At 41.9% G+C, this 26,727-nt stretch overlaps 1 protein-coding gene across 2 annotated transcripts; it reads left to right on the forward strand.

The window, feature by feature from the left end:
- Positions 1,314-25,734, forward strand: LOC100517751 (zinc finger protein 709-like). Of its 2 annotated transcripts, none has more exons than XM_021083746.1 (4): positions 1,314-1,525; positions 17,253-17,379; positions 17,581-17,641; positions 18,936-25,734. In XM_021083746.1, the coding sequence occupies exons 1-4, from the start codon at positions 1,523-1,525 to the stop codon at positions 20,653-20,655; spliced, it is 1,911 nt and encodes a 636-aa protein (XP_020939405.1). In that variant the 5' UTR covers positions 1,314-1,522; the 3' UTR covers positions 20,656-25,734. The 2 variants fall into 2 exon arrangements, with proteins under 2 accessions (XP_020939405.1, XP_020939407.1); XM_021083748.1 differs by lacking the exon at positions 1,314-1,525 and adding an exon at positions 15,920-16,902.

The raw sequence follows: 26,727 nt of genomic DNA on the forward strand, positions 1-26,727 counted from the left end.
AGTTGAATAAGCGCTTTGGCAAAACACACTTCAGGTTTACTGTCAGGAGGGGAAAATAACCTAGCAACCCCACAAGTGTTTCTGAGTAGCCACGACCACCCCCACCTTAGGTGAGGCAGAAAGGCTAGAGGAAGCAAGTTGCCAGGGTGGCAGTTTCCCTCCCACTAGGCCAGTTAGGCTGTAGCAAAATCCCAGTAGTTAGATTTTGGGTGAACGAGAATCTTTGGAGTACAGGCCTTGTCGAGCAGAATAGAGTATGTGGGGCATATTTCAGAAGAGCTCCTTTTCTGTCTTGCTTTCAGATTTTGGAGGCAGTGGTTTTGAGGTAGGCGGTAGCTGGGCCCCTGGGCTGCGAACAGCTGGGACTTGTCAGGCTGAGTAAATTGGGCCTTGTTTCTCTTTGACACCTCAAGGAGAAAGTTAGTGGCAGGAGCTGAGCTCTGCTGGAGTAGAAAGATAAGATGACCATTTCAGTCACTCCTGGGGTCAAGGAGAGCTCCCCAATTACACATGCACAGTTAGACTCCTAGGGGTCAAAAGGGGATGGGGGCTCCAGGCCATAATAAGTCCTGCAACCATCCCAGAACCCCTTGCTCTGGAGTCCATCTTTGCCAAAAGATGTGGCACACATGTTGGGGAGGATGGGCCTTGGTTCAGTCAGGTGTGAGAAATAGAACAAGATGATAGCCAAAGGTCAACAAAGACCCAGAAGAACTGTGTAGTATAAGTGATTTATATCACCTCTCTGGTCCTCACCCACACTCCTCTTTTAGGAGTGTATTACTACTTTGCTTCTGACTTAAACTACCCCTTGGTGAGCTCTCCCCCATATCTTACTGTGACTCTAAAAATAATCTTTGTATGGGTTTTTTTCAGTCCTTGCCTCCTTGAAAGAGTCTTGCTTCCAACAGGGGGCAAGAATCAGGGCAATTATGCTTCCAGTGGCTAGGATTCCTGGTTTTCATCCAGGCTGTCCAGATTCAATTCCTAAGCAGAGAATTAAAATCTAGCTTTAAGCCATCACTCACTGCTATCTCTCTGAGATCAGTTTGCCCTGTCACCTCAATTCTTTGATAGATCTAAGCAGAGCTCTTGATTTTAGGTTTGTTTAATTTTTATAGTGGTTGAGAATCACCTTCTAAACTCCTTAAGTAACTGTGAAGCCTTATGACTCATTGCAGAGTCCCTGGCAAAGCCAGTTCCTGGACGCAGCCTTCAGAAGCCCTGCTCAAAGAAGCGCCCTCTAAGCTACTGTCACTCAGGCCGAGGAGGGTGGGGCCTTGCGAACCATCCAATCAGGGGAGTCGCTGGTTAAGAACACCTCCCTTGCCCGCGGCGTGCGCGCGAGCGTGTGTAGGTAGTGCGGGTTGCGCGCTGCCACCAACTGACTGTGGAGGCTGGAAGCCAAACTGGGTCCTCTTAAGTGCTTCAGGTGACTCTGTCACCCCCTCTGTCACTGTGACTTGCGCTTGCCTCTTGGGAGTCGTGGCGGTGGACGGCCTGGAATCCGAGAAACGGAAACATGGTGAGTTGTGGGGCCCAGTATCGGCCATGAGCACACCCTGGCCTCCCCGCGGCGGACCTGGATCCCTCGTCTGCGGAGGCGGGGCGCAGCGTCGGGGCTGGGCCAGCAGTCGGGGAGCGGCGGTTTTTGCTCTAAGTTGTGCTGTGACCGCAAAAGGTCACTGGGGCAGCGGAAACTCGGTCTCCGAGGTTGGTGCGTGGAGGAGCTGTGGTCTCTGGGGTCCCCTGTCCCTTCCTTCTTCCCGGGAGACCCGTTTGCCCTTCACTTTTTCAAGTTTGAGGAGCAGGGCCTCAAGTCCACGACCTTCCCGCCCCCAGACTAGTTCCTCCTAGGGCTGGCAAGAAATGTCTTGAAGTTTCCAGATCTTCCCTTTCCTATTCATAGCTTTTCCTTATTAATTCCTTTACTCGGAGCTCCGTGGCTACCTCTTAGGCCTGCATTTACAGTTCCAGTTCACCCCTAGCCTGGGAACTTCCGTATGCCGCACTGCTGCCCTGAAAAGTCCCCGCCCCCCCCCAAAAAAAACCCAAAAACTATTTTGCTTATCATTTCTGCACTGAGCTATGGATGGCTCTTTTTAAGATTTGTTTTTTGCCTGCGGATAATTTCCAGGAGAAGAAATCAGGTACTAATCACCTGGAACTACCTTGTATAGAAGCCCCACCCCCAGAATCTTTCCTGGGCACAGCCATCCTGTTGGAGTCCTTTGGGTAGAGATTCCTTTTTGGAAACTGCTGGGTGGTTTGTCTTTTCATCACAGTTCCAGGTAGCCCTGCCTGTCCCTGAGTTTGTGATTTGGTTCTCTTTTTTAAGTCTCCTTTTTTCAGGTAAATATAAAATGTATTTAATCAATAGATTGGAAAATTACATTCCATTTTTTTTTTTAATTTGGTTTCATTTTTTTCTCCCCATGATTGAGTGTAGTAACTAACACCCAGTCTAAGATCTGTTTTTCTCTTTTGGGTGATTTCAAATGCAATATCAGAGCTATGCTTCCATATCCAGAAGTGTGTTGGATTACAGTTGTTTTCCAGTTTCTTGCCACGAAAATAATAATCAACTGACATTTATTTTCTGAAATGAATGGATATTGCAGGAGCGGGAGTTGTTGCTAAATTGACAAAATGCCTTGCAGTTTTCGTTCGTCTTTTATACCCAAATACTGGGTTTTGGTGATTTTTAGTGGATTGTTCGAATACCGGGTGTGTGTATTTAAGGTATTAATGCTGGTCCAGGGCAACTAGCTGGGAAGCAGAGACCTGAAGTCAGTGTCTCTAAGGTAACCTGACCCTGCAAGGGAAGTACTTGAAAGCCTAGTTGATTCTTCTGCGGAGCCTCTCTGCCTGCGAGTGCAAACACCTGCTATGGAAGAAACCTTTTTACCTGAGAGAAGCTACAGACCTAGGAAGCCAGGGGTCTGCTGTACGTGGCAGGAGGGGCTTGTCGGAGGCTGGGGAGTGATGCCTTTTGTGAGGTTCTAATTGTGTTTTCCTGGGGCCTGTTTCTAGACATAGGCTTGACTTTGGCATCCACGGTGTGGGTGCACGTGTAGTAATTTGTGTATGTAGAGGAAGTCTGTGAAGTCAGGAGATTTGTCTTCTGGACAAAGTGTTTAGGAATTGGGGGGTTCATTTGAGTCACAGTCTGAAATTCAGTCTGGCCAGGAGTTTCTTTACTTGTGAGAAATGAAGCCTCAGAGGAGGAGTATTTCCATTATGTCTTGAGAAAAGAGAGAGGGTGTGTGAAGTTACCAGAGTTTGTTCCTGACACTGCTCAGGTGTCCCACAACCCTTCCACACCAGGGACTGCCCCACTCGAGGGGTTGCACCCCAACAAGGGAAGTCTGGACCTCGAGCTTGGGAATGTGGGTTTTCTTCCGGAATATGGGGAAGCAGTTGCTTGTCCTACCTGATTCAAATATTTCTATTTCTTGCCATGTAAATGTTTATATATTGAATATTGCAACTCTTAACTCTATTTTCCCTTGGTAGTGTGTGATATCCTTCCTTCCTTTCTTTTCTTTCTGTCTTTTTTGCCGTACCCGTAGTATGTGGAAGTTCCTGGACAAGGGGTGGAGTCCATGCCACGGTTGGAACCTACTCCACAGCTGTGACCACGCCAGATCCTTAACCTCCTGAGCCACAAGGGAACTTCCTGTGATACAATTTTTTTTTGAGTGTGTAAGATTTTTCATAATTGAGCTATTTTTAAATTTTTTTTTAATTAGAGTATTATTGAATTACAATGTTTTAGTTTTAGGAGTACAGCAGAGTGAATCAGTTAAACCTATACATATATCCATTCTTTTTCAGATTGTTTTCCCTTATAGGTTATTACAGAGTATTGAGTAGATTTCACTGTGCTATCTAGTAGGTCTTTGTTACACACACACATATATATATATGGGTTTTTTTGTGTGTGTGTTTTTGTCTTTTTGTCTTTTCTAGGGCTACTCCTGCGGCATATGGAATTTCACAGGCTAGGGATCTAATCAGAGCTGTAGCTGCTGGCCTATGCCAGAGCCATAGCAACACCAGATCCAAGCCGCGTCTGTGACCTACACCACAGCTCAGGGCAAGGCCGGACCTTAACCCACTGAGCAAGGCCAGGGATGGAACCCGAAACCTCAGGATTCCTAGTCGGATTCATTAACCACTGAGCCATGACTCAAACTCCTACTTATATATTTTATACATTGTGGTGTTTGTATTTTGATCCCAACCCCTAAATTATCCCTCCTCCCACTGTTTCCCCTTTGGTAACCTTAAGTTTGGTTTTGAAATTTTTGAGTCTGTTTCTGTTCTGTGAATATATCCTTGCATCTCTCTCTCTGTTTTTTTGTTTGTTTTTTCATCTTTGGCCACCCCGATGCATATGGAGCTCCCAGGCTAGGGATCAGATCCAAGCCTGAGTCTCCACCTAAGCTGTAGCTGTGTCAACACCGGATCCTTAACCCACTGTGCTGGGCCAGGGGTTGAACCTATGTCCCAGTGCTCCCAAGATGCCGCTGATCCTGTTTGCCACAGCAGGAGCTCCCATTTTGTATCATTCTGTATTAGATTCCACATATTATTGATGTTATATGATATTTGTCTCTGTCTGACTTGACTTAGTATGATAAACTCTAGGTTCATCCATGTTGCTGCAAATGGCGTTACTTAGTGTTCTTTTTTATGGCAGAGAAATATGCATTGTATATATGTACCACCTCTTTGTCTATTCCTCTGTCGATGAACATTTAGGTTGCTTCTGTGTCTTGACTATTGTGAATAGTGCTGCAGTGGACATTGGGGTGCATGTGTCTTTTCAAATTTTAGTTTCTCAGGATATATGCCCAGGAGTGGGATTGCAGATCATATGGTCATTCTGTATTTAGTGTTTGCCTCCATACTGTTTCCCACAGTGGTTGTACCAATTTACATTCCTACCAGTAGTATAGGAGGGTTCCCTTTTCTCCACACACACACTCCAGCATTTATTGTTTGTAGTCTTTTTTTCCCCCCCTCCAACCACCCTGCAGCATATGGAGTTCCAGGGCCGGGGATCTGATTTGAGCCAGAGCTGTGACCTACACTGCAGCTGCAGCGACACTGGATCCTTTAACCCACTGTGCCCATCTGGGGATTGAACCTATGTCATGGCACTCAGAGACACCACTGATCCTGTCCTGCCACAGTGGGATTATTGTTTGTAGACTTCTTGATGATGGCCATTCTGACTGGTATGAAGTGATACCTCATTGTAGTTTTGATTTGCCTTTTTCTAATGATTAGTGATGTTGAGCATTTTTTCATGTGTTTTTCTTTGGAGAAATGTCTGTTGAAATGTCTATGTAGATCTTATGACTTTTTTTTTTTTTTTTTTTTGGCTGCACCCATGGCATGCAGTTCCTTGACTTGAACCTGCCGCACAGCAGCGACCTTAGCTATAGTAGTGACAGTGCCAGATCCTTAACCTGCTGAGCCACCCAGGGACTCCTTCTGACCTTTTTTTTTTTCTGTCTTTCTAGGGCTATACCCACAGCCTATGGAAGTTCCCAGGCCAGGGGTTGAATGGTAGCTGTATTTGCTGTCCTATACCACAGCCACAGCAACACCAGATCTAAGCTGTCTGTGATCTGCACCACAGCTCATGGCAATGCCAGATTCTTAACCACTGAGCAGGCCCAAGGGTCAAACCTGATTCCTCATGGATACTAATCAGGTTCCTTACCGCTGAGCCACAACAGGAACTTCCTGGCCATTTTTCCATTGGGTTGATTTTGATATAAAGCTGCATGAGCTGTTCAAATAATCCCTTGTTGGTCACTTAGTTTGCAAAGATTTTCTCCTATTCTGTGGGTTGTCTTTTTTTTTTTTTTTTTTTTAAGGTTTTCCTTGCTGTTCAGAAGCTTTTAAGATTAATTAGGTCCCATTTGTTTATTTTTGTTCTTATTTTCATTACTCCAGGAGGTGGATCAAAAAAAAAAAAATATTGCTGTGATTTATGTCAGAGTGTTCTGCCTACGTTTTCCTCTTTTAAAAGAGTTTTATAGTATCTGGCCTTATGTTTAGGTCTTTAAATACATTTTGCATTTATTTTTGTGTAAGGTGTTCTTTTTGTGTATGAACATTCTTATTCTTGGGATTTAAAAGTTTAAAGGTTAACTTATTTCAAGTGTCTGTGGTGGCTTAGTGGGTTAAGAACCCATCGCAGTGTCCATGAGGCTGTTGGTTCGATCCCTGGCCTCTCTCAGTGGGTTAAGGATCTTGCATTGCCACAGGCTGTGGCATTGCTCACAGATGGGGCTCAGATCTGCTGTGGTTGTGGCTGCAGCTCCTATTTGACCTCTAGCCTGGGAAATCCATATGGGGCAGATGGCAGCCTTAAAAAGAATATGAACTTACTCCTGAGATGATCCCCTACAGTGCGATATGAGGAGAAACTATGATGCTTCTTGTTATTTAAGTTGGACAGAGATTTGAAACTTCATTTTTTATGGTTTAAACTTTTAAAAACATTAGTGTTTAAAGGAATAAATCTTAGAGTGGTTTCCTCTGTAGAAAAGTAAAATATAAATTTTAAAATAAAAATTTTAGGAGTTCCTGCTGTGGTGTAATGGAATCCATGGCATCTTGGGAGCCCTGGTTCACAGGTTCGATTCCCAGCCTGGTATAGTGGGTTAAGGATCTGGCATTGCTGCAGCTGGAGCTTAGGTCGTAACTGCAGCTTGGATCTAATCTGTGTCCGGGGAACTCCGCATGCTGTGGGGAGGCCAAAAATAGAAAACAATTTAAAAAGTAAAAAATAAAAATTTTAAGGCAAAAGTAAGTTAATTAAGAATAAAGGCTATTAAATAGAAAAATATATAAATTACTCAGTTTATTTTATTATTTAAAATTTTTTTCATTTTATATTCATTTTATATTGGAGTATAGTTGATTTATAATGTGTTCGTTACAGGTGTACAAGAAAGTGATTCAGTTATGCATATATCTATTCTTTTTCAGATTTTTTTCCCATATAGGTCATTACAGAATATCAAATAGAGTTCCCTGTGTTATACAGTTGGTCCTTGTGGAGTATCTGTTTTATATGTAGTAGTGTGTGTATGTTAATCCCCAACTTCTAATTTGTCCCTCCCCTTAGTTTATTTGAAATTCTAATTCCTTCATGGGAAGGTTAGCAAAAATCTGTAAGAGGAAGAAGGTCAAGTAGACTCTGTTCAGAACATCCTGATCCACTCTAGGATGTCTTCGTTGGGGTTCATCGATGTGAGAGTGAAGCAGTGACACAGGCTGTATGGGACACACATTGAAGAGGGGGATTATATCCTGTGCAAGAGGTAGGTCCATTGGGTGGTCAGCCATGAAGAGGAGTTATGTAAAAATACAAAGAGAAGAGAGGGAGCAAGGCTGTATTAGGATGGCTGGCTTGAGTCCATCCCTCTAATTCCAGAGGGCTCCCTAGGACACTGAAGTGCCTCTGCTAATGCAGCTGCTGCTGCTGCTGCCTGTGGTGCAACAAGAATCCTGATCTTCCGGGTTATAGAGGACAACACTGTGGCACCCCTGTGGAACAGCCAAAAGATTAGTTCAAACCTGACTTCAGCCTACGTTCCTCATACTTTATAGCGCAACCACTTGTAATGGAGGAGGCCGGTCATCCTGATGGCACTGATTTAAGACTCCACGGAGGAAAAAATCATAAATACCAGGGTAGAGAGGACATCTCTCCCCTGAAGCATATTCACTGACAAAGGACAAAAAAGAAAGAAAGAAAAAACACGGAAAGACAGGAGGGAGAGAAAAAAAGAAAAAAAGATTCTGAAACAGATGTTCAAAATTTTTTTTGACCACGTCCATGACATGCAAAAGTTCCCAGGCCAGGGATTGAACCCTCCGCACAGTGTCAGCAATGCCAGATCCTCAACCCACTGAGTCACCAGGGAACTCTGTGTGCAAGGTATTGTTGTTGTTTTTTTTTTTTTTTTTTTTGGTCTTTTTTTTTTTTTTTTTTTGGTCTTTTTCTAGGGCCGCACTTGCGGCATATGGAGGTTCCCAGGCTAGGAGTCTTAATTGGAGCTGTAGCTGCCGGCCGATGCCACAGCCACAGCAGTGCTGGATCTGAGCCGCGTCTGCGACTGCGCCATAGCTCACAGCCACGCCAGATCCTTAACCCACTGAGCGAGGCCAGGGATCAAACCCACAACCTCATGGTTCCTAGTCAGATTCGTTTCCACTGCGCCACAACGGGAACTCCAAGTTTTTTTTTTTTTTAGTGTTTTTTTTTTTTTATTACTGAACGAATTTATTACATTTGTAGTTGTCAATGGTCATCACAATGCAATTTTATAGGATTTCCATACCACAACCCAAGCACATCCCCCTACCCCTCAAACTGTCTCCTTTGGAAACCATAAGTTTTTCAAAGTCTGTGAGTCAGTATCTGTTTTGCAAAGAAGTTCAGTCTGTCCTTTTTTCAGATTCCGCATGTGAGTGAAAGCATATGATGTTGGTGTCTCATTGTATGGTTGACTTCACATAGCATGATAATTTCTAGGTCCATCCATGTTGCTAAAAATTCTGGTACTTCATTCCTTTTAATGGCTGAATAATATTCTATTGTGTATATGTACCTCATCTTCTTGAACCACTCCTCTGTCATGGACATTTAGGTGGTTTCCATGTCTTGGGTATTGAAATTAGTGCTGCAGTGACCATCAGAGTACATGTGTCTTTGCGAGTCATGGTTTTCTCTGGATAGATGCCCAGGGGTGGGATTGCTGGATCAAATGGTAGTTCTATTTTTAATTTTCTGAGGAATCCATACTGTTTTCCACAGTGGTTGCACCAATTTACATTCCCATCAACAGTGTACTAGCATTCCTTTTTCTCCACACCCTCTCCAGCACTTATTGTTTGTAGGCTTTTTGATGATGGCCATTCAGCTGGTGTAGGGTTTCCTTTGCTGTGCAGAAACTTGTAAGTTTGATTAGGTTCCATTTGTTTATTTTTGTTTTTACTGTCATTACTCTAAGAGGTGGATCTGAGGAGATGTTGCTGTCGTTTATGTCAGAGGGTGTTTGGCCTATGTTTTCCTCCAAGAGTTTTATAGTGTCTGGTCTTATATCTAGGTCTTTAATCCATTTGGAGTTTATTTTTGTGTATTCTAATTTCATTCTTTTACCTGTGACCAGTTTTCCCAGCACCACTTATTGAACAAGCTGTCCTTTCCATTGTATATTCTTGCCTCCTTTTGTCATAGATGCGTTGGTTGTAGGTGTGTGGGTGTAATTCTGGGCTTTCTATCCTATTCCACTGATCTATATTTCTGTCTTTGTGCCAGTACCATATGGTTTTGATGATTGTTGCTTTGTAGTATAGTCTGAAGTCCAGGAGCCTGATTCCTCCAGCTCCATTTTTCTTTTTCAGGATGTCTTTGGCTATTCTGGGTCTTTTGTGCTTCCAAACAAACTTTAAAATATTTTGTTTGAGTTCTGTGAAAAATGTCCTTGGTAATTTGATAGGGATTCCATTGAATCTGTAGATTGCCTTAGGTAATATAGTCATTTTGATAATACTGACTCTTCCAATCCAAGAGCACGGTATGTCTAACCATCTATTTGTGTCATCTTGATTTCTTTCATCAGTGGCTTATAGTTTTCAGAGTACAGGTCTTTTGTCTCTTTAGGTAGGTTTACTCCTAGGTATTTTATTCTTTTGGATGCGATGGTAAATGGGATTGCTTCCCTAATTTCTCTTTATGGTCTTTCATTGTTAGTGTATAGAAATGCTGTCGATTTCTTTGTATTGATTTTGTATCCTGCGACTTTGCCAAATTCGTGGATGAGCTCTAACAGTTTTCTGGTAGAGTCTTTAGGATTCTCTAGGTATAATATCATGTCATCTGCAAATAGTGATAGTTTTACTTCTTCCTTTCCAATTTGGATTCCTTTTATCTCTTTTACTTCTCTGATTGCTGGGTCTAGGACTTCCGAAACTATGTTGAAGAGTAGAGGCGAGAAAGGACATCCTTGTCTTGTTCCTGATCTCAGCAGGAATTCTTTCAGCTTTGCACCATTGAGAATGATGTTAGCTCTGGGTTTGTCATATATGGCCTTTACTGTGTTGAGGTAGATTCTCTCTATGCCCAGTTTCTTAAGGGTTTTTATCAGAAATGGGTGTTGGATTTTGTCAAAGGCTTTTTCTGCGTCTATTGAGAGAATCATATGGTTTTTATTCTTCAGATTGTTAATGTGGTGTATCACACTGATTGATTTGTGGATATTGAAGAACCCTTGCATCCCTGGGATAAATCCCACTTGATGATGATGTACAATCCTTTTAATGTATTGTTGGATGCTGTTTGCTAGTATTTTGTTGGGGATTTTTGCATCTGTGTTCATCAGTGATATTGGCCTATAGTTTTCTTTTTTTGTGGAATCTTTGTCTGGTTTTGGTACCAGGGTGATGGTGGCCTCATAGAATGAGTTTAGGAATATCCCTTCCTCTGCAATTTTTTGAAATAGTTTCAGAAGGAGAGATGTTAGCTCTTCTCTAAATTGAAGAAGAGCTAAGATAGAATTCGCCTGTGAAGCCATCTGGTGCTGGACTTTTGTTTGTTGGAAGTTTTTTAATCACAGTTTCAATTTCAGTTCTTGTGATTGGTCCATTCACCTTTTCTATTTCATCTTGGTTTAGTCTTGGAAGATTGTACTTTTCTAAGAATTTGTCCATTTCTTCTAGGTTTTCTGTTTTATTGGCGTATAGTTGCATATAGCAGTCTCTTATGATCCTTTGTATTTCTGTGATGTCCGTTGTGACTTCTCCTTTTTCATTTCTAATTTTATTGATTTGAGTCCTTTCTCTTTTTTTTTTTTTCTTGATAAATCTGGCTAAGGGTTTCTCAATTTTGTTGATCTTTTCTAAGAACCAGCTTTTCGTTTCATTGATCTTTTCTGTGGTTTTCTTTGATTCTATTTCATTGATTTCTGCTCTGATCTTTATGATATCTTTCCGTCTACTAACTTTAGGTCTTGTCTGTTCTTCTCTCTCTAGTTGCTTTAGATGTAAAGTTAGCTTATTTATTTGAGCTTTTTCTTGTTTCCTGAGGTGGGCTTGTATTGCTATAAACTTTCCTCTTAGAACAGCTTTTGCTGCATCCCATAGGTTTTGGAGTGTCGTATCTTTGTTGTCATTTGCGTCTAGGTATTTTTTAATTTCCTCTTTGATTTCTTCAGCGATCCATTGGTTGTTTAGTAGCATGTTGTTCAGTCTCTATGTGTTTGTGTTTTTTGCAGTTTTTTTCTTGTTGTTGATTTCCAGTCATATAGCATTGTGGTCAGAGAAGATGCTTGATATGATTTCAATTTCCCTAAAGTTACTGAGGTTTGATTTGTAGCCCAGGATGTGATCAATCTTAGAAAATGTTCCATGTGCAGTTGAGAAGAATGTGTATTCTGTTGCTTTTGGATGAAATGTCCTATAAATATCTATTAAGTCCATCTAGTTTAATGCTTCATTCAGGGCCTGTGTTTCCTTATTGATTTTCTGTCTGGATGATCTGTCCATTGCTGTAAGTGGGGTGTTAATGTCCTCAACTATGATTGTGTTATTGCCGATTTGTCCTTTTAAGGTTGTTAGCAGTCGCCTTATATATTGTGGTGAACCTGTGTTGGGTGCGTAGATATTTAAAATTGTTATATCTTCTTCTTGGATTGATCCTTTGATCATTATGTAGTGACCTTCTTTGTCCCTTAAAATATTCTTCATTTTAAAGTCTATTTTGTCTGATATGAGTATTGCTACTCCAGCTTTCTTTTGATCCCTGTTTGCATGAAATATTTTCTTCCATCCTCTCACTTTCAATTTGTATGTGTCCCTAGCAGTGAAGTGAGTTTCTTGAAGACAGCATATATATGGGTCTTGTTTTTGTATCCATTCAGCCAGTCTGTGTCTTTTGGTTGGGGCGTTTAGTCCATTAACATTTAAGGTAATTATTGATATGTATGTTCTTACTGCCAGTTTATTAATTGCTTTGGATTTGTTTTTGTTGCTCATTTTTCTTCCCTTCTTCTCTTGTTTTCTCTTCTTCTGGTTTGATGAAGAGTTGTATTTGAGTTGATTTTTCTTATTTGTGTATCAGTTGTAGATTTTTGGTTTGCAGTTATTCTGAAGTTTTCATATAAGAGTCTCTATATATGTGAAATTGTTTTAAGTTGTTGGGCTCTTAACTGCAAGTTAATTTCCAGTGTCCTGCATTTGTACTCACCTCTTCTCATGATTTCGATTTTGGTGGCATAATTGTGCATGGATGATTTCTTATCTTTACTGTATATATACCTTTACTGGTGAGCCTTGTCATTTGTGGTGTTTTTGTTTCCTGTTGCTGTCTTTTCTGCCTAGAGAAGTTCCTTTAGTATTTGTTATAAGGCTGGTTTAGTGTTGCTGAATCCTCTCAGCTTTTGCTTATCTGTGAAGCTTTTGATTTCTCCTTCAAATCTGAATGAGAGCCTTGCTGGATAGAGTAATCTTGGTTGGAGGTTTTTTCCTTTCATCACATTGAGTATATCATGCCGCTCCCTTCTGGCCTGCAGAGCTTCTGCTGAAAAATCTGTTGATAACCTTATCAGGGTTCCCTTGCATGTAATTTGTTTCTTTTCCCTAGCTGCTTTCAGTATTTTCTCTTTGTCTTTAATTTTGGTCAGTTTGATTAATGTGTGTCTTGGTGTATTCCTCCTTGGGTTTATTTTATATGGTACTTGTTGTGCTTCCTGGATTTGAGTGAGTGGTTCCTTTCCCATGTTATTATCTCTTGGAATATTTTTTCTGTCCCCTTCTCCCTCTCTTCTCCTTCTGGCACCCCTATGATATGGTTGTTGGTGCATTTAACATTGTCCCAGAGTCCTCTGAGACTCTCTTCATTTGTTTTCAATCTTTTTTCTCTTTTCTGTTCCTCATCTGTAATTTCTACTAATCTGTCCTCCACCTTGCTTATTTGTTCTTCTGCCACCTGTATTTTGCTGTTAGCTGCTTCTAGTGAATTTTTTATTTCAGTGATTGTATTTTGCATCTCTTCTTGTTTAAGTTTTATGTCTTGTATCTCTTTGCTCAGTGTTTCCTGTAAGTTATCTATCTTTGCCTCCAATTTATTTCCAATGTTTTGCATCATCTTCAACATCAACACTCTAAAGTCTTTTACCTGGAGGCTGAATATTTCCTGATCATTTAGCTGATTTTCTGGGGTTTTTTCTTTCTCCCTCATCTGAGTTATAATTCTCTGTCTTTTCACTTTTATAGGTTTCTGGTGGGGTGAACTTTTTACAGATAATAGAGTTGTAGCCTCTCTTACTTCTGGTGTCTGCCCCCCTTGTTCCTGAAGTTGGTATGGGGCTTGCTATGGGCTTCCAGATGGGAGGGACTGATGCCTGCCCACTGGTAGGTGGAGCTGATTCTTCTCTCTGGTGGGGCTTTGTCTCTGGATGGGATTAGAGGCAGCTGTGTGCCTGAGGGGCCTTTCGGCAGCCAGTTTACTGATGGGTGGGGCTGTGATCCCACCTGGTTTGTTGTTTGCCCTGGGGCTTCTCAGCTCTGACTGATGGGGTGGGGCCAGATTTTCCCAAAACGGCCACCTCCAGAGAAAGGCAGCTGCTGAATATTCCCAAGAGCTTTGCTTACAATGTCCTTCCCTCACAACAAGCCACATACACCCCTGTTTTCCCAGGAGGTCCTCCAAGAACTGCAGTCAGGTTTGACCCAGATTCCTATGGAGACTTTGCTTTGCCCTGGGACCCAGTGCACGTGAAAGTCTGTGTGTACCTTTTAAGAATGGGGTCTTTGTTTCCCCCAGTCCCGTGGAGCTCCTGCGTGCAAGTCCCACTGGCCTTCAATGTCAGATGCTCCAGGGGCTCTTTCTCCCAGTGCCAGATCCCCACACATGGGAATTTGATGTGGGGTTCAAGGCTCTCACTCCTGTAGGTGAGTTTCTGTGAACCAGTTAGTTTCCAGTCTGTGGGGCTTCCCACCTGGAGGTATGGGGTTGCTCATATCGTATAATCGCCCCTCCTACCTCTTGATGTGGCCTCCTCTTTGTCTTCTGGAGTAGGATATCTTTTTTTAAGGTTTCCAGTCCATTTGGTTGAAGATTGCTCAGCCTTTAGTTGTGACTTTTGTTGTTTTTAGGAGAGAAGTTGAGCTCCAGTCCTTCTATTCTGCCATCTTAACCCCATCCTGCAAGTTTTTTAATGAACAAAATTTTTCACCTCCTGAGGAAATATGAAGGAGCCTGTTTGCTAACTTGTATGACAAGAATAGGATTCATTTTTAAAGAAACCACCCATCTTCCAAAGTTGTTTTCCATTCCCACCAGCAATGAATTAGCGTTCCTGTTTGACATCTTCTCCATCATTTGGTGTTGGTTCCAAATGATGTTGAATTTTAACCGTTATAGTGTCTAATGATAGCTCCTTTTAATTGCATTTCCTAATAACATATGTTGTTGAGTATCTTTTCTTAGGCTTCTTCAAATCCGTATACCTTCTTTGGTCATGTGTGTTCAGATCTTTTGCCCAGTATGTTACCTGTCTTCTTTTGTTGAGTTATAGAATTTTTTTAGATGTTTTGGATATTAGTCCTTTTTCAGAGAAGTGTTTTGCAAGGATTCTTCTCCCACACTGTGGCCTGTGTATTCAGTCTCTTAATGTTGTCTTTCATAGAGCAGATTTTCATTTTAACAATTTCAAATTTACTATCTTTCCTTCATTGTTTTTGGTGTTTTATTAAAAAATTAGTCACCAGGAGTTCCCCCTGTGGATTGGCAACATCTTGAGAGCTCTGGGATGCAGGTTTGATCCCTGACCCTGTGCAGTGACTTAGGTTGCAGCTGCAGCTCAGGTCTGATTCCCAGCTCAAGAACTCCATATGCTGCAGGGCAGCCAAAAAAATCAATCAATCAATAAAAATTTGTCACCATGTGCAAGGTCACCTATATTTTCTCTAATGTGATCTTTTAGTAATTTTGTATTGTATATTTATGATCCATTTCGAGTTAACTGTTGTAAAAGGTATAAAATCCATATCTAGAGTTGTGGGGTTTAATATTTGCATGTCAAGTTTTCCTGGCACTATTTGTTGCATAGGCTAAGTTTTCTTCATTGAATTGCCTTTGATCAGTTGTCAAAGATCAGTTGAGTGTATTAGCTTGGATCTATAGGAGAACATTGACTTGAGTATGTTAACCATTTGTCCTTCAACATTAATTTACTCTCTTATTGGTTCATGGACTTTTTTTTATTATTGTTGATTCTTTGAGGTTTTCGCCTTAGATGGTCATGTCATGTGTGACAGAGAGATGTATTTCTTACTTCTCATTCTGTGTGCCCCTTCGTTCTTGGCTTACACTTCCAGTACAGTTTTGATCACTATTGGTGAGAATGAATATCATTGCCTTCTTCCTCATTTTACCAAGAAAGTATCTCATTTCTCACCATGAAGTATCATGGTGACTACAGACTTCTTATAGATGGTCTTAATCAAGAGAGGAAATATTGCTCTGTTTCTACTCTGCTGTCATAAATGGATTTTGAATATTGTCAAATACTTTGGTACTTTCTTTTTTTTTTTTTTTTTTTTCCTTTTTGGCTGCACCCACAGTGTGTGGAAGCTACCAGGCCAGGAATCAAACCTGTGCAGTACTTGTAAACAGAGCCGCAGCAGTGACAATGCCAGATCCTTAACCTTAGTCCTTAAGGAACTTTTCCTGTGTTTTTTGACTTTATAGGGCTGCACCTGTGGCATATGGAAGTTCTGGGGCTAGGGGTCCAATTGCTGCTGTGCCTTTTGGCCACAGCCCAGCCACAGCAACACAGGATTCAAGCCATATCTGCTACCTGTGCCAAAGCTTTCAGCAATGCTGGATTTTTACCCACTAAGCGAGGCCAGGGATCAAACCCACATCCTCATGGATACTAGTCGGTTTCTTAACATGCTGGGCCACAACAGAAACTCCTGTATGTGAATGTGATCATAAAAAGACAACTCCCATGTGCCTTCCCTGGCTCTCTCAAGCTGTTTCATGCTCTCTTGAGAGGCCTCCCTTACCCTATCCATAAACAAAACCTCTGGAGGAATAAACCCTTTCCTAACCTCTTTCCAGTGAGGGATTCTCATGCTCGGGGGTTGAGGTCTCCTGCTCCTTTACTGCAAGGGGGATCATAGAAATGACAGACATTGGCTGGGTGGCCTGTAGAGCAGCTGGTCAGGAAACACTTCCTCCTGATTGGAGACTGGGGATTTTACGTTCTTTGGAAGAAAGCACTGCTGACACTTACACATATTTTATAATTGCGGGGAAATTCAGTATCAGACCATCATGGTCTTGAGCGAAGTCTTTGCCGTCTGCAGCTCTTAACGTGTTCCTCAAGGCAGCAGGGCCCAGGGTAACTAATGGTTCTGCCAGGAAGAGCTTTCTGGCCTATCGTTGATTCAGTTGGTGTTCCTGTGTGCCAGGAATTGGCTGGAAGCTGCTCAGAGGCACATGGGTATATGGATTTTGTAATGTAAGTTGTCACGCCTTCTTCCTTATGTCTGCGTTCTCAGATCCAAATTACTCACTAGCCCATCAAATACAACAGAGAGAGAAAGGAAGAATTGCATCTGTGATGATGATGACACAAGTTAAAAGTAATTTTCTCCACAGGAGTATTTGCATCTAGCCATCTGATTCCTTCTAATGGCCTGAAGAACCCAGAACTCTGTGGCCAGCTAGGCTTTGTTAAAGATTTGCTTTCCACAGGCCTCTTGGAATCTCATGTTTGGTGATGAAAATAGAAGAGAAACCCTCTAGTTCCTCGTCATGGTTTTATTCACTGGGACCTCATGGAGTGCTGTGAACAGTAGGTAATAAGGACAGAGAGCAAAGGTTTTCTCACAAGGAATGGGTGAAAACCATAACGTGTGTTTCATTTATAGGCATTGGGTCATTTTCCAACATACTCTGGACCCTGCCATTAGAGAGCAATAGCATGTAATGTGCTCACAATGAAGATGTATATAAATCACATCTGCGTATTCATGATGCTGTAGGTTTATGAGGAAGTCAGTGTGGACAGAGAGTTGGTTTCTGATGATCAAGTCATGGAATCGAGGTTTGGCGATGACAGAATCAGACATCGCCTTTCTATCCGTAGACTATAGTCTGGCAATGTCAGGCTCACACATCCTACCGTATCCACATTTGGCTATTTTAGGACTCAGTGGTTTTTGAGGATGTGGCCGTGAACTTCACCCTGGAGGAGTGGGCCTTACTGGATCTTTCCCAGAAGAAACTCTATAGAGATGTGATGCGAGAGACCTTGAGGAACCTGGCCTTAGTAGGTAAGGGTGACACCTTTCCTTCACTTTGTCAGAGAACAAGTTTTTCCTGCCCGTCAGCATTGTTCTAAGATGTAGAATGTGGAAAGGGGGCACATTGGTGAATAAGCTAGGCGTGGTCGCAGCTCATTGTAGCGCTAGAATCTGATATTTTTGGTGTAATTTCTAATGCTTTGGAGTCATTTTTCTGGGTTTGCATTTTAGGGAGAAAATGGGAAGGTCATGCCATTGAAGATGAGTACAAAAATCCGGGGAGGAAACCAAGGTGAGTCTCTCACAATAGAATAGAAAGTAACTGTTTCATGTCAGAGTCCTGGTATATTGTGAAATTTTAAAAACAAGAAAAATAAATAAGCTTGTCTACAATTTAAAAAAATTTTTTTAATTGTTGTATTTCTTTTTAGGGCCACACTCATGGCATATGGAAGTTCTTGGGCTAGAGTTTGAACTGGAGCTGCCATCACCGATCTACACCCCAGCCACACCAAAGCTGAGCCTCATCTGTGACCTATGCTGCAGCTCTCGGCAATGTGGATCCTTAACCCACTGAGCAAAGCCAGGGATCAAACCTTCATCCTCATGGAGACTGGTTGGGTTTTTAATCCGCTGAGCTACAACAGGAACTCCATTTTTGTTTTTAATAATCTAATCTTAATGGTACATGTGTTCCTTTCTTTCTTACTCTTTCTCTCTCTCCTACTCTCTTTTTCTTTCTCTCTCTTTTTTTCTTTTCCTGTCTTTTCGTTTATTCCTTGGGCCACACCTTCAGCATATGGAAATTCCTGGGCTGGGGATCAAACTGGAGCTGTAGCTTCTGACCTACACCACTGCCACAGCAACACTGAATCTCAGCCACATCTGTGACCTATGCCATAGCTTATGGCAACACTGGAACCATAACCCCCTGAGTGAGGTCAGGGATTGAACCTGCATCCTCATGGATAGTGCTTGGGTTCTTAACCCACTGAGCCACAATTGGAACGCCTCAAATGTATTTATTCTTAGAAAAATGTTAATGCTCTCATTAACATTTCAGTATTGGCAAAAGAGTTCACTTGGAAACAGTATTAATAAAGCCTATATATGAATGTGATTTTTTTTTTTTTTTTTTTTTTTTGGTCTTTTTTAGGGCTGCACTCACGTCATATGGAAGTTTCCAGGCTAGGGGTCAAATTGGAGCTACAGCTGCTGGCCTACACCAAATCCAGATCCAAGTCGTGTCTGCAACCTACACCATAGCTCATGGCAATGCCAGATCCTTAACCAACTGAGAGAGGCCAGGGATAGAACCTGCATCCTCATGGATACTAGTCAGATTGGTTTCTACTGAGCCACAACAGGAACTCCTGAATGTGACTGTTTTGATGGTAGCAAGGGTGAAGTCTTCTTGCACAGTTTTCAGTATATTCAATTCCAGATAATTTAGATGGGGCAAGAAACCTGCACTTTTGAGATAAATCATAAAATGTAGCTCACATGTTCTAGTAATGAATATAAAATCACTAATGAAGAAATCATTAGTAACTTGCATTTCCTTTTTTTTTTTTTTTTTTTTCCAGAAATCTTGTGGTAAGAAGACTCTGTGAAAATAGAGAGGGTAGTCCACCTGGAGAAAACTTGAGCCTTATTCCAAGTCTCAGTTTGAATCAGAAAACTCCTGGGGTGAAACCACATCCATGCAGTGCTTGTGGAAAGGGCTTCATGCATCGTTCATCCCTTAACAGACACATTAAATGTCACACTGAACCAAAACCAGATGAGTGTTGGAAATATGGAGAGAAGCCATATACATGTAAGGAAGATGGGACAGCCTTCAGTTATCTCCAGGTTTCTGAAAAACATGAGGGAAATCACAGTGGAAAGGAAATCTATACGTGTACAGAGGGCGGAAGAGCCTTCATGTGCCTCAGAAGTTTCCAGAGACACAAGGTAATGCACACTGGAAATGTTCCTCATAGATGTAAGGAATGTGGCAAAACCTTTACTTCCTCAGATTCTCTTCAAATACACGAAAGAACCCACACCAGAGAAAAATCCTATCCGTGTATACAGTGTGGAAGAACCTATAGATCCCATCACAATTTTCAAGCACATTTAAGGACTCACATAGAAAGGAAACCATTTGAATGTAAAAAATGTTGTAAAGTTTTCATTTGTCCTCGTTCCCTTTGGAAGCATGAAAGAATTCATAGTGAGGAGAAACCCTATACATGTAGAGAATGTGGTAAAGCTTTCCATTCTCTTGTAGACTTCCAAGTACATGAAAGAAGTCACACTGGAGAAAAACCCTACAGATGTGAAAAATGTAGTAAAGCCTTCAGTCGTCCCAGTTATCTTCGAAAACATGAAAGAAGGCACATCAAAGGGAAAACCTATGATTGTAAACATTGTGGAAAAGCCTTCAGAGATCACCAATTCTTAGAAAAACATGGAAGAACTCATACTGGAGAGAAACCCTATGAATGTAAACAGTGTATTAAAGCTTTCAGTTACTATTATTCCTTAAAAATACATGTAAGGACTCATACTGGAGAGAGACCCTATAAATGTACAGAATGTGGAAAAGCTTACCGATATCTCAGTTCCCTTCAAACACATCAAAGTATTCACACAGGAGAAATACCATATGAATGTAAGCAATGTGGTAAAGCTTTGATTTCTCGGAGAGGTTTCCAACTGCATGTAAGAAATCATACTGGAGAAAAACCATATGAATGTGAAAAATGTCATAAAACCTTCAGTTGTTCCAGTTACCTTCGAAGACATGAGAGAATTCACAGTGTAGAAAAACCCTATGAATGTAAGGATTGTGGGAAAGCCTTCATCTGGTACACGAGCTATCAAAGACACACGAAAATACACAGTGGAGAGAAACCCTATGAATGTACGCAGTGTAGTAAAGCATTCGTGTGTCCCAGTTATCTTCGCAAACATGAAAAAACTCATGCTAGAAGGAAACGCTATGTCTGTAAACAGTGTGGTAAAGCCTTCAGTTTTCACCGTTCCTTACAAACACATGAAAACACTCACACTGGAGAGAAAACGTACAAATGTAAACATTGTGGTAAAGCCTTCAATTATAACTGTTCCTTACAAACACATGGAAAAACTCATGCTGGAGAGAAACCCTATAAGTGTGGAAAAGCCTCCCTTTGTTGCCCAAACTGTCTAAGACGTGTGAGAGTGCACAGGGGAAAGAACCACATAAATGTGAAGAATATGAGAAAGCCTGTAGTCATCTTAATCCCCTTAGAAGGCACAGAAAGACTCACTGGATAATCTTGAATGTAAACAGTGTGGTAAGACGTCATGAGCCCACATTCTTACATGTGTAAACTCCTACAGTAAAGAAGAAAAAAAGTAAGTAACATGACCAAGTTTGATGGAAATTAATTTATGTATGATGTTCCAGAAAACTTTGAGCCTGAAAGACTCGTTATTAATGTTGTGAATTTATTATGTTTATCCAGTCTCTTCCTTGGCGTGCACCACTGGACTCTGGATTTTTACCTGTTAATTTTTATTTTTTTGGTTTTTAGGGCCACATCCGAGGCATATGGAGCTTCCCAGGGAAGGGATCGAATCAGAGCTATAGCCTCTGGCCTATACCACAGCCATAGCAATGCGAGATCCAAGCTGCATCTGCGGCCTACACACAGCTCATGGCAACACTGGATCCTTAACTCACTAAGCAAGGTGAGGGATTGAACCCGAAACCTCATGGTTCCTAGTCGGATTCGTTTCTGCTGCACCACAATGGGAACTCCCCTGTTAATTTTTAGAAAGAAATATTGAAGTGAGACTTCTTCGGGTTGTTTTTCAATGGTAGTAATATGAGTGCAACGTAGTTCAGGTAATTTCCTCAAATGAGTTAATATTTTCTCCATTTTTGAGCCTGTGGGATCCATATGTGAATTCAAGTGTGTTTCTGATAAGGAGTTAGGTTTATTTGTAAATAGTGTTTTCTTTGTTCTTTGTTAGGGGACCATTGAGGAATGATAGTTTGGTATTGGGATTTTCCTTCTTGGCCTTGTGTGGCAGTTTCTAAATACCCCTACTCCATTACTTATATAAATATTCCACCTCTCTTGTGGAAAAAGCTTCTGTTGGGGTAATGGGTATGCGAGCATTTTTATATTTTCCATTCTAATAAATAGTTGTGATAAATTTTATGTGTGTTAAGTTTGTGAACGAATATAGTTTCATGTGAATTATTATTTTCTTATTTGGGCCTTTGCTTTTTGTCTGTTACTCTGGCTGGAATTTGATGAAAAGACTTTGGCTTAAAAAGAGAGGTAAGATATAATAGGATCAAAAACTGAATATAATGGAAAAAAATTATATTTAAAAATTTTTTTAAAAAGTTGGCTCCAAAAGGAGACAGTCTGGGGGGTGGGGGGATGTATTTGGGTTGTGGGATGGAAATCCTATAAAACTGGATTGTAATGATCATTGTAAAAAAAAAATTTTTTTTTAATAAAATAAAATTAAAAATTAAAAAAAAGAAGTTGGAAATATCCTCCCTGTGGATAATGTCAGGGACTAGATTTTACAAAACCCATTCCCATTTATGGTTCCATGTTAGAATTCACCAGGAGCCTCACTTGCATGGGATTTGGAAGGCAGAAACAAACAAGGCATTCTTAGTCAGAGTTTGGAGCCACCATCCAGGGAGAGAGACCAAGCCACAGGAGCTTCAAGGATTCCATCTTCCAGCCTGTTTTCTGGATTTTGTGGACCTTTTCATCAAGAGTATCCTCAAAACCACCCCCAGCTGTTTGATTTCTGTTTTCATAGAGCCGTAGGTTTGCGCTGATGTCTTCCTAAGATCCACGTCAAAGATCCACTGGAGTTTGGATTTCTTGCTGGGTTCTTTGGTGTCCATCAGGAAACTAATTGAGACTTTCATGCTTGGGAGTACTGTCTGATTCCCCACTTCTCTAATGATATCCATCTGAGGTCTAATTGGTATGGGAAGCACTTTATGCTTTTCAGAGTGCTAGGGGGAATGTTTGCGTCTACAAAGGTGCAGTCAAAAAGGACATGGGGGTGTGTTTCTCTACTGCCTCGTGCACTGGCTGCCTTAAGTGGTCCTTCCCTGTGAGAATAGGCACCTTCCTCCTGTCATGTCAGCAGGATGGACTGTGGGTGTCTCCTGTTCCCTGCAGCTGAATGTATGTCTCAGTGTTTTCCAACATGTATGTGTGTTTTTTTGGTCAAAGGAAAGTTTCTGTATTCCTTTCATTGAAATCTATTCTTAACTCCTTTCTAAGCTATCATATGGTAAGAAATATTGTTTTTTAAAATATCCTGAGAGGATATATTAATAATATGTCCCATTATAATTGTGAAATTTTTTTTGTCTTTTTTTAATTTTTTTGGGGCCGCACCCACAGCATATGGAGGTTCCCAGGCTAGTGATCTAATCCGAGCTGTTGCTGCCAGCCTATGCCACAGCAGTGCCAGGTCCAAGCTGTGTCTACAACTTACACCACAGCTCACAGCAACGCTGGATCCTTAACCCACTGAGCAAGGCCAGGGATTGAACCCTCAACCTCATGGTTCCTAGTCAGATTCATTTCGGCTGCGCCACAACGGGAACTCCCTAATTGTGGATTTTTCAAAGAAACTTGGTGATTTTTTCATTTAGTGACTCTAAGTTATGAGTCAGTGTTATCTTTTCCATAAAATGTTCTGGTAATTTGTCCTCAAGCATGTTTTTTTCTTCTTCAATATTTATAGTTTTTGATGTGAAACTAATTTTTCATTCATAATTTATAGCCAAAACTTAAATTACGTATTTTCAGTGCCCTCTTCCTAGTGACCCACACGATTGCACCTGTGGTCAAAGAGAAGGGTGTAATGAATTCTGATAATAAGAATGACCACAGCATACAGTGACCACGTGCTGTATCATAAAGGGTAGTCTGGACTTCTGTGGGTTTTGGCTTGTGTCATATGATTTGATTGCTATTGAAAGCATCAGGAATTTTTTTGTGTATTGAATGCTGTGAGGGCTAACCTTTATCATTGGTAATCATGAAGCTGGTTTTCTAGAAGGCAAAACAGTTGAATGCAGTGAAATCGAATTCATGAGGAGCCCCCCCCCCCCGCCAGTCCATCATAATAGTAAGAAGAGGGAAATATTGGTCATTGTTAGGATTTGAAACAGGTTTATAAAATCCCTTTATATGTGTCTTGACCCATGATGGTCACTGATTGCCTTTGATGCAGGAGGTCTGAGACATTTTGTCTTCAGCAGGATAAGATTAGGCCTTGCAGTGAATACAGGCCAGCTCCTGGTCCTTTGGAACAGCTTTTGCCTTTCCTGCTTATGACTAAAAACTGATGTATTTTTTAACATTGTTTTGGATTTTTTTCTTTTTGCCATAAAGTCTGTCAGTTAAAGTATATAAATTGACTTCTTAGTATGTGCTGTGTAATAGTTTCAGTAATAACTCCCTTATGATTCAACTGGGGCATTTAAGTAAATTGTGAGAAAACACAGGTAGCAAGGGAAGAAGACAGGACCTCTGTCCTCATCAAGCCTTCTTGCTCAGAGACTGTACTCTGGAGGTGACTGGTTCAGCATCTCTCATTGCCATGCAGTTGAGTCCGTCTCTCAGTCCCCTGAGACCTCTATCAGGTGAGTCATAAGCCTTTCCTGTCCTCCCGGGGTGTGTGTGTGCGCTACGCTACCCGGGCAGCAGTCTCAACCCCACTTCTGCTGGTGACCATGACAGCTGGCACCGTGAGCAGCATGTCCAGACATGACCAGCACCCGTGGGTCTGTCTTGCTTGGACTTGCTCACCTGCTCTGCTGTCTATTGGTGGCCAGCACTCGGGGCTGCTGGGGGCTGGGGAGCTCGTGCTGTGACCTGTGCTGTTCTGTGTTGCACTGTTTACACTCCCAAGCCTCAGTTCTGAGTTCAGCCCATCAGAATTGTCATTTTCAGAATTTTGAAAAACATAGTAGGCTAAACACTCTCTGACATAAACCACAGCAATAGTTCTCAGATCCACCTCCACCTCCACCTCCTAGAGTAATGACAGGAAGAGCAAAAATAAACAAATGGGACCTAATTAAACTCCAAAGTTCTTGCACAGCAAAGGGAACCCTGAACAAAATGAAAAGGCAACCCACAGGATGGGAGAAGATCTTGGCAAATGAAACGACTGACAAGGGATTAATCTCCAAAATACAGAAACACCTCCTGCAACTCACTACCAAAAAAACCCAAAACAACCCCATCCAAAAATGGGCAGAAGATCTAAACAGACAAATCGTCACAGGAGAGAGACATCAGACAGCCAAAAAACACATGAAAAGATACTCATCATCACCCATTCTTCGAGAAAGGCAAATCAGAACCAGGATGAGGTACCACCTTACACAAGCCAGAATGGCCATCATCAAAAAATCTACAGACAATAAATGCTGAGGAGGGTGTGGAGAAAAGGGAACCCTCTTACACTGTTGGTGGGAATGTAAACGGGTGCAACCACTATGGAAAACAGTATGGAGATTCCTCACAGAACTGAAAATAGAATGACCATTTGATCCAGCAATCCCACTCCTGGGCATCTATCCACAGAAAACCATGACTCGAAAAGACACACGTACCCCAGTGTTCACTGCAGCACTGTGTGCAATAGCCAAGACATGGGAGCAACCTGAATGGCCACTGACAGAGGAGTGGCTGAAGAAGATGTGGTGCATATACACAATGGACTGTTACTCAGCCATAGAAGGAATGCAGTAATGGCATTTGCAGCACCATGGAGGGACCTAGAAATCATCATCCTAAGTGGAGTTAGACAGTGAGACACAAAGGCCATATGCAATCACTTATATGTGGAATCTGAAAACAGGATACAGCAAACTTCTTTGCAGAACAGATACTGACTCCCAGACTTTGAAAAGCTTAAGGTTATCAAAGGAAACAGGTTGGAGGTGGGGAGGGATGTGCTGGGGGTTTGGGATGGAAATGCTGTAAAATGGGGTTGTGGTGATTGTTGTACAACTATAAATATAATAAAATTCATTGAGTTAAAAAAAAAAATAGGCGTTCCCGTCGTGGTGCAGTGGTTAACGAATCCGACTAGGAACCATGAGGTTGCGGGTTCGGTCCCTGCCCTTGCTCAGTGGGTTAACGATCCGGCGTTGCCGTGAGCTGTGGTGTAGGTTGCAGACGCGGCTCGGATCCCGCGTTGCTGTGGCTCTGGCGTAGGCCGGTGGCTACAGCTCCGATTCAACCCCTAGCCTGGGAACCTCCATATGCCGCGGGAGCAGCCCAAGAAATAGCAACAACAACAAAAGACAAAAGACAAAACACAAAAAAAAAAAAAAAAAAAAAAGATAAAGAATTCTTAGGCACCCAGTAGGAGGAATGTGAGATGAGGCTCTCCTTAAAGAAGTCCAGGGTCACTATCTTAGTCGGGATTTGTCTGTGTATTGAGTGAAGCCGTGACAGAGGCTGAGTTGGGCACAAAACGTAGGGCATATGTGCCTTGGATGGTCAGGCATGAAAGAGTAGTTACATTAAGACAGAGAGGAGTTCCCGCTGTGGCCCTCCTTTGGCGTCTTTGCAGTGCCAGGACGCAGGTTTGATCCCCAGCACAGTAAGCTAAGGGATCAGCCATTGCCGCAACTGCGGCTTAGGTCCCAACTGCAGCTTGGATCTGATCCCTGGTCCAGGAATCTAGATGCCAGCGGGATTTGGGGAGATTAAAAAACAAAACAAAACAAAACAAAGAACAGCAGAGAGGAGAAAAAGCTGTGTTAGATCGTGGGCTGAGTCCACATTCCTAATATTCCAGAGAGCTCCCTAAAACCCTGAAATGTCTCTACTGCTGCTGCCTCCTTTGCAATGAAAGGTCCTGTCCTTCAGGGCTGTAGAGGACTATGTCACCCCCGTGGAACGGGCAGGGGATTAGTTTCAACCGGACTTAAGCCCAGGTCCCTTGTACCTAGTGAAGCAACCACTTGTCTCAGGGGAGACCTCTCACTCCAGTGGCACTGATTGAGGCTTTCTGGAGGAAGACATTTATAAATATCAGGGTAGACGGCACAGCCCCTCCCTCCCCTGAAGTATATCCAGTGACCAAAAAACCAGGGAAGGACAGGAGGGAGAGAATAAAGAATTAGTACTGAAACGTAGGTCCAAAATTATACCCAATTGGAAATCTGAAATATATTAAAAGAATGTACACTACGAAAAGGATAAAGGGGTACTGTTTGGTTTCTTGGTCCTCTACAACCTCGGTTCTGAATTAATTTTGCCATCGGCTTTTACTTAACTGCACTGATTCACAAACCCTCATGCAAAGAATCAATACCAGGTCTCAAAT

This window comes from Sus scrofa, chromosome 2, assembly GCF_000003025.6.
Source record: "Sus scrofa isolate TJ Tabasco breed Duroc chromosome 2, Sscrofa11.1, whole genome shotgun sequence".
NCBI classification, from domain to species: Eukaryota; Metazoa; Chordata; class Mammalia; order Artiodactyla; family Suidae; genus Sus; species Sus scrofa.

Excerpts from the sequence above, each read along its gene's own strand:
- LOC100517751 (XM_021083746.1), top strand. Across the intron at positions 17,380-17,580 it reads GAGGAACCTGGCCTTAGTAG|GGAGAAAATGGGAAGGTCAT; the intron begins GTAAGGGTGACA and ends TTTGCATTTTAG. Across the intron at positions 17,642-18,935 it reads AATCCGGGGAGGAAACCAAG|AAATCTTGTGGTAAGAAGAC; the intron begins GTGAGTCTCTCA and ends TTTTTTTTCCAG.